Below are 12,733 nucleotides of genomic sequence, written 5' to 3' on the forward strand. Positions count from 1 at the left end.
TGTTTGGGAAATTCAACGCCGCTGGGGGGTCCTCAGCAGCTATCAAGGTCCTGTAAGCAACATACCGACACGAAAGTTCCGGGGAGGAAGAACATGGTCACGGCAGCGATGGTGATCATGGACGCGCTGTCGCGCTGAGTCTGCTGCGCAATCCTGGCCGTGAGTTCTGCAATCTCCTTGTTCTGCGCCGCGATCTCTTTGTTGTCCCGAGTCTCTGCCTGGTTCGCGAGATGGAAGAGCTATCGCCACACACATCGTTAGGTTCCATCTTCTGCGCCATCAACGAATCCAGGGCTACCAGGGCTATGTCTCCCTTACCAGATTGATCTGTGTCGCTGTGCGGTCTCTATAGTCCGCCACGAGATGTCTGAGGGATCGACAGCTCGACACAAGAAACGTCAGAGACTCGCCAGACTCTCCAACCAGACTTGCGTTTCGTATCGTCACGGCCCCGGCAAGAGAGGCATACATGGTCCGCACGTCCCACAGGAAATCGAGATGCGCTTCGAACTCCGAGACTTTACGAAACAGAATGTGCCAACTCCTCGAGAGCCGGTGGAGTTCTCGGATCATCGAATCCACGGCCTCGTGGGGCTCGTTTGCTTCCTACATCGCGGCGTGAGAATTTCTTTGCCCTCCGTGTTCACCGAGGGATGGAGTGACAGTTACTTACGAATCGCTTCATCCGGCCTCGGATGGTCACCATTTCCTGCTGCCAGAGTCGCAGCGTCTCATCCGCGGCGACAACATCCAGTTTAAATGGAACCCGCAGGTCGTGCGGAGAGAGCCTCGGAACCGCCGAGGGAGGGAAATTGAGGCAGAAATAGGTCGACGAGCCCATTGCAAGAGACGTCGAGACCTGCGTGCACGCGCTGGCCGAGGGGGCGTATTCGTACACCACATCTATGCCCAAGTTTTGATCAGCGATCGGTCTCAACTCTTGTTGCGAAGGGAAGGCCCTTCAAACCAAGAGACTGGGCTTTGCCATGCGTGTCTCGACTGACAAAGTGTCCGTGCTTGACCGTGTACCAGTGTCCCAGCCCGCAAACGGCGGTGGTCAACAGGTCCGAGAGTCCGGCTCGATCGCGAAGCAATCTGAGGATTGCCGGGTCGACCGCGGCGTCGCCGATTTCGGTGCTTGTGCGCCCAGGCCCGAGGCTCTCGAGGAAGCTGTATGTAGATATGATGTATTCAGCGGATACGCGCCATGACCATCGGCTGTCGAGGACAAGGAGAGATGGGGAGGATGCGCGCGGAAGGGAACTCGGAAGACATACAAGACGCGTACAATGCATTTCTCGCGGGAAGCATCTGAGTCGTCCTATGTTACAGCCAGTCAGTGAGTTGGTCTGACTACCGGCTACTTGCCAGATGTCAACTAGCAGCTGGCAGGCCCACGGCACACTCGAGAACGACTCTCCGGGCGATTTTCCGGGCGATGATAGAACTCACGGACAGGAATCTCTCCAGAGCGTGACTATCTAGATCACGATGGAAGTCTGTGCGAGCAAGGCAAACCGCCAGGAGAATAAGTATACATCGCCAGATCAGTCAAGTCAATAAACCACATCGTTCAGAGAGAGAACACCAACATGGCTCGCGGTATGCAGAGTCGGACCGACTTCACAGGTGACTTTACTAGGTATAGTAGGTTTCGAGTTACTCACGCACGATCCCCCCGTCGTCGACGTCGAGCACATCCACGCCCTTCCACTCGACCGTCCAAGTCTCCATGGCTCTCAGAGCCTGCTCGAGCGCCATCGCGTCGACCGCCTCGGGACAATGCGCATTTCGCGTGGATGTACCGCTGCCGCCGCGTCCAGGTCGAAGTCGTGGCTCGGAGGATGCGGCGTCGCTACCACGCCCATCGGCGAAAGATGCCATTTCTGGGATTGATATCGACAGGTAGTGCTGGCCAGTACTGGCCAGCACTTCAGAGTCTCTGGGCAAGTCCCTAGTCAGGACGGGATATGAAGAGGCCTGTGCCACGACTGTAGAATAGCCACGTAATACCACCGCTGATGTGTCGTCCGTGGATTTTGGTTCTATTTTTTCGCCCCCAGCGCGCTACCACTCTAGGGCATTGTCATGGTTGCATTCCTGCGCCCCCGGCACACCAGACTTACATAGTACAGTCGTGTACAGCACTAGTACCAGTACTTTACCTAGCCATTCACCAGCTGACCTACGTGGCTGGCGCGGGCATTTCGAGCGGCATGACGCCGGCGGAGAGATCATGGGGGATGAGAAGCGAGAACCCTGTGCGTCTGAGTTACTAGCGAACCCGTATCGTCTCGTACGACTGACTGGGTATCTTTACCATCCCTCTTGAGGACGCTGACGGTGGTGACTCCGTTGTCGTCGACAGTTCCCCCCACCCCCTGAACCGTCAGCCTTGTTGCGACCTGAATACTATGTACAGACCTGTAGTCATCTAGCGGCTTGGCGGCTACGGGAAGGCGGATACAGGACACGATCCCAGGATGATTCTCTGACTCTTGTCGTTCTATACACATTGATGCTGTCTGGTGCGGTACTATGTCTTCGTGAGGCTGCGCCAGACAGCATCAATATGTATAGAACGACAATTATCACTCGGCCCGCAGCCAACCGCAAATTCACCCTACAACAACGCAGTCAATGACAGGCGGCAGAAGGAGAACGGAAAGAGAAGCCAGGGAGCCAGTGGACAGGCGATTCATCAATAGACATTAACACTAATCGATATAGCCTCCAAGTACTAGAGTGTCGACAATGGTCGATGGCCGATCCCCTAAAGACACCCAGCCTGAAACACCTCGAATATCGGCTCTCTCGGTATCGGATTGGAGCGGATGACAATGGAATAGTAGCCCTTCCTGCCCCTCGGTCCCAGTAGGGTTCGCCGAGCCATTTCAGCCTTAGTAGCCAGCTGGATCACCCACTGTGTGTCCCATTCACTCCGTTCACCTGTCCGTTCACATTATCAGGCTTCCAATAGGTATAAACCTTTGCCTCCCATTGCATCAACGGCTCATTTCCAACCCACTCTGCTGGCACAGCCCGATTCTGCGTGATCTCTCTCCAGTCATTGCGATTTCTGTCGGGCCAATTCGGCACGTAGTACTGCGGCCCAGGAGTATCTTGATCGGTGAAGTTGGCAACGACGACCACTGGATTGGTCGTTCCTCGCACCCAAGCCATGATTTTCCCGCCGCGGCTCTCGTCCACGTGGATGAAAGATGTGTCGTCCAAGCCAAGCGCAGGGCAATTTTTGCGCAAGTCCACGAGAGTGGCAACGTAATTGAAGACTCGAGTTCGCCAGTCGTCACTTTTGCGCTCATAGTTGACGGGGTCTGATTGTTTCAGGGAAATATCGAGGTCCATCTGGTCACAAAACTCTTCACCAGCGAAGATCATCGGGATCCCAACCGCGGTGAGAAAGCATGCGAATGCTAGCTTAGCACGTCTTTCGATATCATAGACTTTGCAGTTGGACAGGAAGTTGTACAATCTTTCCTTCCGGTCGCCTTCAACATCGTGCGAGGTGATGTAATTGACGGCTTGAGCTCCGTCCGTATACCCGTCCAGGGTACAGTTGACCATCTTCCTGACTGTCCACTCGAAGTTGTCACCGTCGGCTGCTTCACCTATGATTGCTGCTCGAAGGCGACCCTGAAAAGGTTCGTTCCACAGTGCGTTCAAAGTGCCAGAGGAGAGAAGATCTTTAGGCACGCTGAGCTCCTCTCCAATCACGATAAACTTGTCGGTCGAGCCGCCTCTCGCCTGATGCAATTGCCATGCGTAATCTTTGTAGTACTTGATGAAATCGTAGTTGGCGACATTATTTATGCTATCCAGTCTGAATCCAGAAACACCGAAGTTGAGGAGCCAGTGATGAAGGTGAGCTCTATGGAAAGACCACGACGGCGGATGATTCAAGCTCGTTTGTCCTTTCTGGGGATCATATGTCTGCTGGGAACTCTTGATATACCGCCAGAGACTACCTCCGTACGAGTTCCTCGGTCCTTGGTTGTGCGACGTATAAGTGTCTGGATTGTCGGGTTCCGCAAACTTTTGCAACGGGTCGGTTGGATGATCAGGATCGAGAGCAACAAGATGGAACTGCATAAAAGCGGCAAATATGTAGGGGTCGTGGCCAAAAGCCATGACTGTGTCCAGAATCAGTCTCGTCTGGGGAGTTATCGTTTGGATGAGCTCGATGAGGCTGGCAGTGGATCCAAGATCAGCGTCCGGAGCGAAGTAATGAGCGGTCGAGTATCCCCATTGATCCCTATACTTGGAGTCTGCGATTGGCAAAAGTTCCAAGGCATTGATTCCAAGGTCAGCGACAATGGCCTCCTTCTGAACGGCGGGGATGCTGCTGAATCTTTGCCCTGGAGTGTCTTCATCGAACAAAGCTTGGACGTCAGCAAAAGTCCCTCGATCGATTTGCTGTCCATTTGGGCCGGACTTCGCCCATGATGCTGGCAACTCGTAGATGACCATATGATTATTGGCGGGAACTTGGGGCTGGACGGGAGCGGGAATGGCCTTCAATTCTGTCCCATCAGTATCGCACGGCCAAAGCTTGCCGTCACGGAACTTGATGACTGCTGGAGGCTGCAGGGAGTCGTCCCTTGTTTGATCACCGAATTGCCTGTAGTCCACGGTATATGCCAGAGGGTCGGTTATCTTGATCTTGCCCGAGCCTGTCTGGGTAGGGAAAGTGTTGTCCACCTCGAACCAGTAATGGTAGACCTTCCCATTCTCCAGCGGTGGATTGATGGCACCAGGAGAGAGCTCCCAGAGACCGTTCTGCGTTTGTGACAGGTCGCCGCTGAACAAAGTCGTCACCGCTCCAGGACTTGGCGTGGTCTTGAACGTGCCGAGAATCAGTCGCGGTGTAGACTGGCCGGCTGGAGTCCACAGAACGAAGCGCTCCTTGCGGCGTTCAAGCAGATCGAATGTGGGCATGGCGGCCATGTCGTGTGGACTGGAGTAGTAGCAAGGGGACGAAGAAGTGAACAGAGAGACACAGATGCTTCGTTCTTTATTTAAAGGACGAACTCAGGTTTGTTGGCCACAGGCTAGACTGGCCTGTTCCGACCGACAGGGTCTGGCGGCTGAGGTTCAGCTGGAGAGCTCTGGAGCTCTGGGGACGCCGCAGGGTGTGGGAGGTGGTCGCCTTGAGCTATGAATGAAACGTCAGAAGAAGACAGCTTCGTGAAGTCGCGGTCTGGGCCCCACGTGTGCAGATAGATAGGACAGCTGGGAAGATGCAGCCACTCGTGTTGCTGCAAGTCAAAGTCGAGGCTGTTGAACTTATCGCCCAATCCGGAAGGCGGCTGTCGGAGCTGAACATTCTTCACCGCCGCTCTGACCAATCAGCTCAGAACTCTTCACTTTTTAGAATCTTGCCCTCTAAAACCTGAACAAGGCATGCATACACGGACGGTGAGAAGCCAGCCAGCCACGGTCATGGTCATACGTTAAGCAGCGACTATTGTTGGCAGCAGACGACACGAATCAATCCTGCTAGTACAAACTACGAGTAATATTTTATCCCGAACTTTGGTCTTGCCGGTAAGGCTGATATCACAGTTTCACATTGAACCTCAGTCTTCAGCCTGATGCGAAAGCGCAACCACGACTAGACCAGCCAGCAGTGCAATTTCAGGTCTGGTATAGGGTTCCGAACCTCACAATCGCAACTTGAATTTCTAACTTCAAGCCACTCCTAGTCCTATAAACAGCTGCAATATAACCAACCACTAGGACAGGGCTTCAGCCTGAAATTTAAATTGACAGTCTGTTCAAACAGTACTTGGTAATAGTACTACTAACTTGGACTGAATACAGTGTGTGTCTCTACTGATCGTCCTACTACTAGTATGTGCTAAGTACATAGTATGGAGTAGTATAATGCCACCAGGTCTATTCTCACTGAGTCTGGCAGCGTACCAGTATAATTTGAACAGAAAACCTGTGGCTAATTTGTCCTCCGCCCACCAAACTCAGTACTACTATGTAGTACGAATCGTCGGTCAAGGCACAATCTCACCCCGGTGTCCCCCAGACTCAGACTGATCCGAACTGGCCTACTCTCCAGCGATGGTTCCAGCCCGATCTGGGAGTTGATTTCAGGGCAGACAGATTTGTGCAAACTGGAGTGGTATTTATGACTCGCGGCACTTCTGGATTACATCATTTGATTACACCCTTTAAAGGTACTTAAGTATATAGTAATGAATAGGAAGCGCTCAGTCCTGAAAGTGTAGCACTAGTAGTAGAGTTGGTCGAAGTAATGTCTTATTTTGGTGAGAACGCTGGCCAACTACCGCAATGCCAGCAAAGCGAATCGCTCATTCCATTTGAAACGCGTCACGACTCCTTCCCAATTTCGTTAGGCCCTCGACTCCTGGGGGAGATTTCCATTTTGGTCCCGTCGCCAGAACCGATTTGGGCCATCACGTGACTTTGACCGACGAACAACACTCCTTCCGACTATTGTCTCGATCTTCCACCCTCAGGAGTCCGATCACTCTCACTTGGAGTGCTTTGTTTGGTAGTACTCCTTCTTGAAGAGACTGCACTGCAGTAGGTGTGAGTCCGAGTGGTTCTGAAGTCTGGACCCTTGAAGGGCCTCAATGAGCCATTGGACGGCGCGAGGCATAACAGACAGTTCAATCGTCTCGAAATAGCCGAAGCTTGATAGAATTGTTAACACCAATATTAGCTAATACTGAGTAGTACATAGTACTAATACTAGTCATAGATACACATAAGAAGATACATAAGAAGTAGTAGGGTTAGGGTTAGTAACAGCCTGGTATATTTGTTCATTCCCATTCAAGATGTGGCCAAGCTCGCACTGCGTCTAGACTTTGCGTCTCCAGCGAGCTTGCGTCTTGAAAACACGTTCCTCTCCCATCCGTCCAGCGGACTGACTTCGACTTCTCTCACAAGCTCGTACTTGCCAAGTCGCGGCAACAGGACAGCCCAGATGAGCCAATACACCCCTCCCGCGGCAATGATGCCCATGCCTACTACACAATGCAGGTAGTACGGGAGATCCTTGTACACGTTTTGGCCTTTGCTGGGCGGAACAAACGGAGCTGCGATGAGGTACAGGTTGCTGAGGAAGAAAAGTAGCGTCACCGGCCATGTTGCGCGGATAGGCGGTGACCATTCCCAACGCTGGGGTTTGACATAGAGATATAGAAGTCCAGCTGCGACAAAGGCATTGACGATAGACAATGGGTACGAGATGACACTGAGACATGATCAGCTCTGGCGCAGATGGCAGGACACAAAGAAACAAACATACTTCAAGATGAAATTGTATGCATCTCCAGGAGGAGGTGCAAGCATGATTATCACTGAGACACACCAGTGCTCGAATAATCCAGCAAGAGGCGCATTGAAGGGCTTGTTACTTGCCCACACACGGGAGAAGGGAAGGATTCCCTCACGCCCAAGCTCTTGGACAACTAAGTACCCACACTGTTAGTTGTTGCAAAAAGACGTGGTCGGACAAGGTGAAACACGTACGACGACCTTGAGAAAAGATGACGCTGAGAACATTCCCAAAGGCGGACAGGGCAACAAACACTGAAAGCGCCCGCTCTGCTCGCTTTCCAAAGACATTTCGAAAGAAGGATGCCGCGAGAATACGGCCAGAAGATATAATCTCTTCTTTGGGAACGGCAGCAAAGTAAGCAATCTGCACAACAGTATCCATCGTTAGCGGGGCGCCAGCTGGGAGAGAGGGTCAGGGTGGTCACCGTACATTGACGAGCATGTAAATGATCGACACGAATATAATTGCCGCCGGCGCCGCAATCTTGAGGGTGCGTATTGGGTTCTTAGTCTCGCTCAACGCGTAATTCGCATTGCTATATCCGATGTAGCTCCAAATCACATTGTATAAGGCCGTGACAACGCCATATCTAGTACATCAAGTCAGTAAATGGTGTCGGTTGATGGTGGGGGTGGCACTGACGCGCTGCCAGTGGTCCCTTCAAATGCATTGTCAAAGTTGTGCGGCTTCGGCACCTTGAGAGCGCCACCGAGAGCAGCCTGAAAGACATGTCAACTTCTATGTGCGCACCACTGAGAGACATCAGCTTACCCAGCCAGACACGACAATGAGTAGCACAATAATCAGCTTGATGATGCCGAGAAGGTTCTGCAACCTCAACCCCCATTTGAGTGCACATCCGTGTATGAGAAATGCGGCTGTGATGCAGGCCAGCCCAACACCTCGCTGATTCCACCTGGTGACCTCGACCTCGGCAGCGTGGAGAATGTACTCTCCAAAAATGACCGAGTTAGATCCTGCCCAGCCTAGAAGGACAACATATCCGGTGTAGAATCCTGTGGCCAGGTATTTGGGATGTCTGTAGACAAACTCCAAGTAGTTCTTCTCGCCGCCATTTTTGGGGATAGCGGTGCCAAATTCCAGATATACTGCCATGCCGCACATGGCGATGATCATGCCAGCAACCCAAATGAAGAGGCTAAGACCAACGCTGCCGGACAGAGAGAATATCGTGCTCGGGGTTGCGAAGATCCCGGTTCCAACCATGCGGTTGAAGATGAGGAAAAAGGCACTGACGACACCAATCTGACGCTTCGTCTCCGTAAGAACATGAACAAGGTCAGACGATTCTGAAGGACTGTCAGTATATGGTTGTGTATCCAAAAGACTTAGGCGTTGTTTGTTACCATTTTTGCTGGCCGATTCAATATCTACGGACGTCTCGATTTTCGCACTTTGAGAACTTGGAGCCGCGAGTGTGCGCTTGGTGAGGTAAGAATGAAGCCTGCTCAACATGGCTGAGATCTGTAATTGCAATGTTACCAGTGGTACTGCTTGTAGAGTCTGTGAGAATCAAGCGTGTGCTCAACTCCTGTCGGCTGGCTGGGAATATTTATCAATTCCATCGGACGTCGCCTCTGAGTCGAAGCCATCGTAAGATCTGGATGGGTTGAACCCCACGGGTCTCGCCATCTTTTGACGTCGCATTGACAAGAAAATTTTGATGCTAGCCTCGAGGTAGAGAGGAGGCGTGGTTGTCTCCATAAACTTTCCAGACGTGTGGGCGGTGCTATGTGTCGTCTGAGTGGGCCGACGATCACCCCAGCGGTCTGCGATTAGCTGTCCTACAGGCGCGGGAGGAAGTTTCGGTGGTCACGAATTGAGATCGCGCCATTCTTGGTAGAAATTCGTCTCGCGTGGAAGGGAGAAAATACCATTCGAGGTTGCGCTTATTGAGTAAGAAAAACATGATCCCTCAAGGCTGAGGGTGTTCTGGGCGGGTAGGATCGGCTCTTTCCAAGGGTGGCGACCCACTGTGAGCCACTGTCAAGAAGATATCTGCGCAGGAAGAGGGTGACGGGATCCATTGAGCGATTGCGTGATTGGGAGGAAAAATGATGGATTAAAGATGAAAATGCCTCCCATTCCAGCACTCTTTCGATTCTACCTCTTCCTAGTGGCTGATGTGATGCGGACTCAACTTTGTCGAGGCGTCGACAGGTCTTTCTTTCTTTGAACAAAACTATGGTGCGTGCCTTAATTTGTATGGCAACTTGCATGTCTGAGTAAAGTCAGAGTAAGAAATGTGGTTGACCCCATTTGTCTTTAGAAGTCCAGCGCGGTTGCCAAGCCTTGAAATGACGTCGAGGCTGCCATTACACGCTAGTTCATAACTGGCAATCTCGGAGACCTCAGCCTCGCCTCCGACGCTCTGTATAGCTCACTACGCTAGAACTCGTGTGCTGTCCGCCCTTCGAACATCTTATATCTCGTGGATGGTCAGATCGACCCCTGACAGAGATATGGTCTGGCCAGAAGGTTCATGAAGATTGTCAAAAACAACCATAACTACTAGCTGCGGCGTTATTTATTCTCACTAGTACGACTCACTTTTGCACCCACTTGCGGTGAGGAGGGAATCGTCTTCCTGCACCCATCCCCGTCCATGAGCATTGCTTTCGATAGCGTTTATAGTGATATGAGTGTTTGCGCCTTCACGAAGCCTGCCCTTCAACGTCCGCTACTCCCAGAGTTTTGCCTTAGCATGTCTCTTCGCCTTCGCCTTGCGTTGTGGCGGGAAATCGGTAGGGTCTTCCACAATCCATTCCAGGATGCTTTCGAGGTATTCATGAGCTGGAACTGGCACGGCAGCGTCATATTCAACGGGAAGGGGTGATTAATCGGAGTCAGCAGCAACCGATGGGGGATTGCTTCCACCCTCCTCGACGACGTCGATCTCGCTGATCTCGCCCTCTTGCCTATCCTGCACGACTGACTCTGTCATGCTCTCGCTATTTTGATTGCTGTCCTCACCCGGCGAAATTTTCACTGTGGCACTCAGCATTCTGCGTGGTGTTTGTTGGCGTGGCCTCACCTGATATGTTGTGTCGATCGAAGCGGTGAAGTTGAGTTAGACCGCTGTTGAGCGTTGCCACCCTCTGCTCCAATCGCTCGCGCTCGCCCCTGGCCCCGTCGTCTTCTTCAGCAATCGCCTTGATTGTCTCATCAGGCAGCGATGAGACAACTCGCGGGGAAAACATGACAGCCAGCGCCTCCAACAGGCATTTTTCGACACCAAGTACGCTGAAATCGTCGACGAATTTCTTTCGCGCAACCTTCATCGCCAGCTTGTCAACGAGTGCGTTCGAGAAACAAAAAAGGCCAGGAAAGTCAAGTACTTGCCTTGTAATAAGCTAGCATACAATCGATTGCCTCAGAAGCCGCGAAGCGTTCCATATTCGCTTCTGTCTGAGTTCCGAGAGCGGCAATCAACTCATCCATTCTGAAGCTGTATTTCTGTGACCATGATTCTTGAGACGGGTAATCTTTTCCGAAGAATTCCCTGAGGTTTTCCCTCAAAGATCTGCGGAGATGTTCTTCGCGCGCTTCCTGAACACTTTCCGTGAAATAGTGATTATACGTTATCGGGTGTCCCGATTGCTGAGGTTTCAGGAGCTCAGTCGCCTTGACGCGTAATGCTTCTTCAATCTTTTCAAGATTAGGATTGATGACATATTCCAGAAGACTTCTGAGGCTCTTTTCGTCCAGAACGCCCTGCAGTATCGGCATGATCGCCCTCCGGACGTCCCCAAGAAGGTTGTCGATACACTCGGTCACTATCGATTCCCATGGTCTACTTTGTAGATAGAATAGGTCACCTATGATAAGAGGGTTGAAGGTCCCAGGCAACTCTCTTCCTCGACTTCGACGCATTCGTTGTTGAACTTCACTGACAAGGTCAGAGCGGTGGATCTGGTTTTCTTCGGGCTCGATAGGCTCCTCATCCTCAATAATCTTTCTTTGCATGCCCATTTCATAAACAGTCTCGGCAAAATCGGACAACCGGTTCTGGACCACAGCGCGCAATCTCTTCTCATAGCCTTCGTCCTCCATAGCATCTCCGAAGAATGGGCTGGAGTAGATTCCATCTATGGCGTGGCCAATAAGAGTGCTGAAGCGGTCGCTGCTGTCGAGGAGGTATCGGCGTTGATCAGTCAATGTTTGTCGTGCTTTCCCAAGCCTTTGTAACCCTGCCTCTGCGTCTTTGCATGATTGTTGCACTTCGGCAATGAGTCCTGGTAGCTGTGATGTGATATGGTCCTTGAGGACCGTGCTCAGCCTTGGCCTCAAGTAGTCAATACCAACTAAAGAACGGGGCATTTTAGCCCATATTCCCCTAGAAAGAAAGTTGATCTCGGATTCACGACGTTGTTGAAGAGTAAAGTTTTGCTGTTCATGCTCCCTATTCTTAAGAACGTGCCACCCGAGCCGGAATGTGAGCCGGGTATTCATTGCCAGGTCGAAAAAAGATTTCTCCATTTCAGAACCCCTGGGCAAAGTGTCCGGTTTGGTGATTATGCCCATTGTTCGATTTCCCACCGGATCGACCTCGCGTGTGAAAGTGGTGACCTTCTGAAGCGCGATATCACTTTTCGCGGAGACGACTGCCAGGATGACACTGCGTTTATTTCGTATATAGGACAAGACCAACGACTCAACGAAGTCGACTCCTTCCGCGGTCTGGAACTCGTCAGGGGCATGATAAAGACCCGGGAGGTCAACCAGGGTCAAATGAGGCTGTGTTGGCCCAGAAACCTCTACGCGGAGGACGTCCTTGGAAAAGCGCTGGCGATCGGGACCGACGCCAATGTGTTTTTCTGCCTGTCTGACGATGCTCGCAAATTGTCCAAGGTCGACGGTCGATGACTTGAACCCTCGGATGCGGCGTTGCTCGGCTGAGGGCCGCTCCTCATCTGCATGGATGGAGGCTCTGATACCCACGTTCGGCGAGCGTCTTAAGATAAGTTCGGTAGCGAAACGAGTGCAGACATTGTCCTTAGCCGGGAATGATAAACCTGAGATGGCCTCCAACACAGAGCTTTTCCCCGATGACTGGTCGCCGCATACGATCAGCTGTGGAAGGCTGACATATTTGCTGATGCCTTCCGACCGCAATTGGTCAATGACATTGAGGATCTCTTCATGGTCCTTCGATTGAAGCTGTATCAGAGGCGCCAAATGATTGTCACCGTTCTTTAAAGGGTCGTCCCCTTTGCTTGCCATGATTAACTAAATATTCTCCCAGTCTCTGAGGATGGGCATTAAATCTAGTAATTAGATAGTGGAATCGGCTTGCAGCACTCCTTGCTCATGGTGAGGGGTATCAGGCAAGAGATATTGACACTCTCGGCGAGCTCCTCCTCGCTATAA

The 12,733-nt window shown here is 51.8% G+C and overlaps 3 protein-coding genes across 3 annotated transcripts; all 3 read right to left on the minus strand.

Moving 5' to 3' along the window:
- Positions 1-2,719: 2,719 nt before the first annotated feature.
- PV07_05806 (uncharacterized protein) lies at positions 2,720-5,072 on the minus strand. The gene has a single exon (XM_016392724.1). The coding sequence runs from the start codon at positions 4,963-4,965 to the stop codon at positions 2,917-2,919; it is 2,049 nt and encodes a 682-aa protein (XP_016250243.1). The 5' UTR covers positions 4,966-5,072; the 3' UTR covers positions 2,720-2,916.
- Positions 5,073-6,677: 1,605 nt separating this feature from the next.
- On the minus strand, positions 6,678-9,569 carry PV07_05807 (uncharacterized protein). Its single transcript, XM_016392725.1, has 7 exons — positions 8,710-9,569; positions 8,114-8,652; positions 7,985-8,061; positions 7,772-7,931; positions 7,534-7,705; positions 7,310-7,472; positions 6,678-7,255 (listed from the first exon to the last, which is right to left on the minus strand). The coding sequence occupies exons 1-7, from the start codon at positions 8,816-8,818 to the stop codon at positions 6,832-6,834; spliced, it is 1,644 nt and encodes a 547-aa protein (XP_016250244.1). The 5' UTR covers positions 8,819-9,569; the 3' UTR covers positions 6,678-6,831.
- Positions 9,570-10,332: 763 nt separating this feature from the next.
- PV07_05808 (uncharacterized protein) lies at positions 10,333-10,644 on the minus strand (the record flags this gene model as incomplete). The annotated part of the gene is made up of 1 exon (XM_016392726.1): positions 10,333-10,644. The coding sequence occupies one exon, from the start codon at positions 10,642-10,644 to the stop codon at positions 10,333-10,335; it is 312 nt and encodes a 103-aa protein (XP_016250245.1).
- Between the last annotated feature and the right edge of the window lie 2,089 nt (positions 10,645-12,733).

Source organism: Cladophialophora immunda (genome assembly GCF_000835495.1).
Source record: "Cladophialophora immunda strain CBS 83496 unplaced genomic scaffold supercont1.3, whole genome shotgun sequence".
NCBI classification, from domain to species: domain Eukaryota; kingdom Fungi; phylum Ascomycota; class Eurotiomycetes; order Chaetothyriales; family Herpotrichiellaceae; genus Cladophialophora; species Cladophialophora immunda.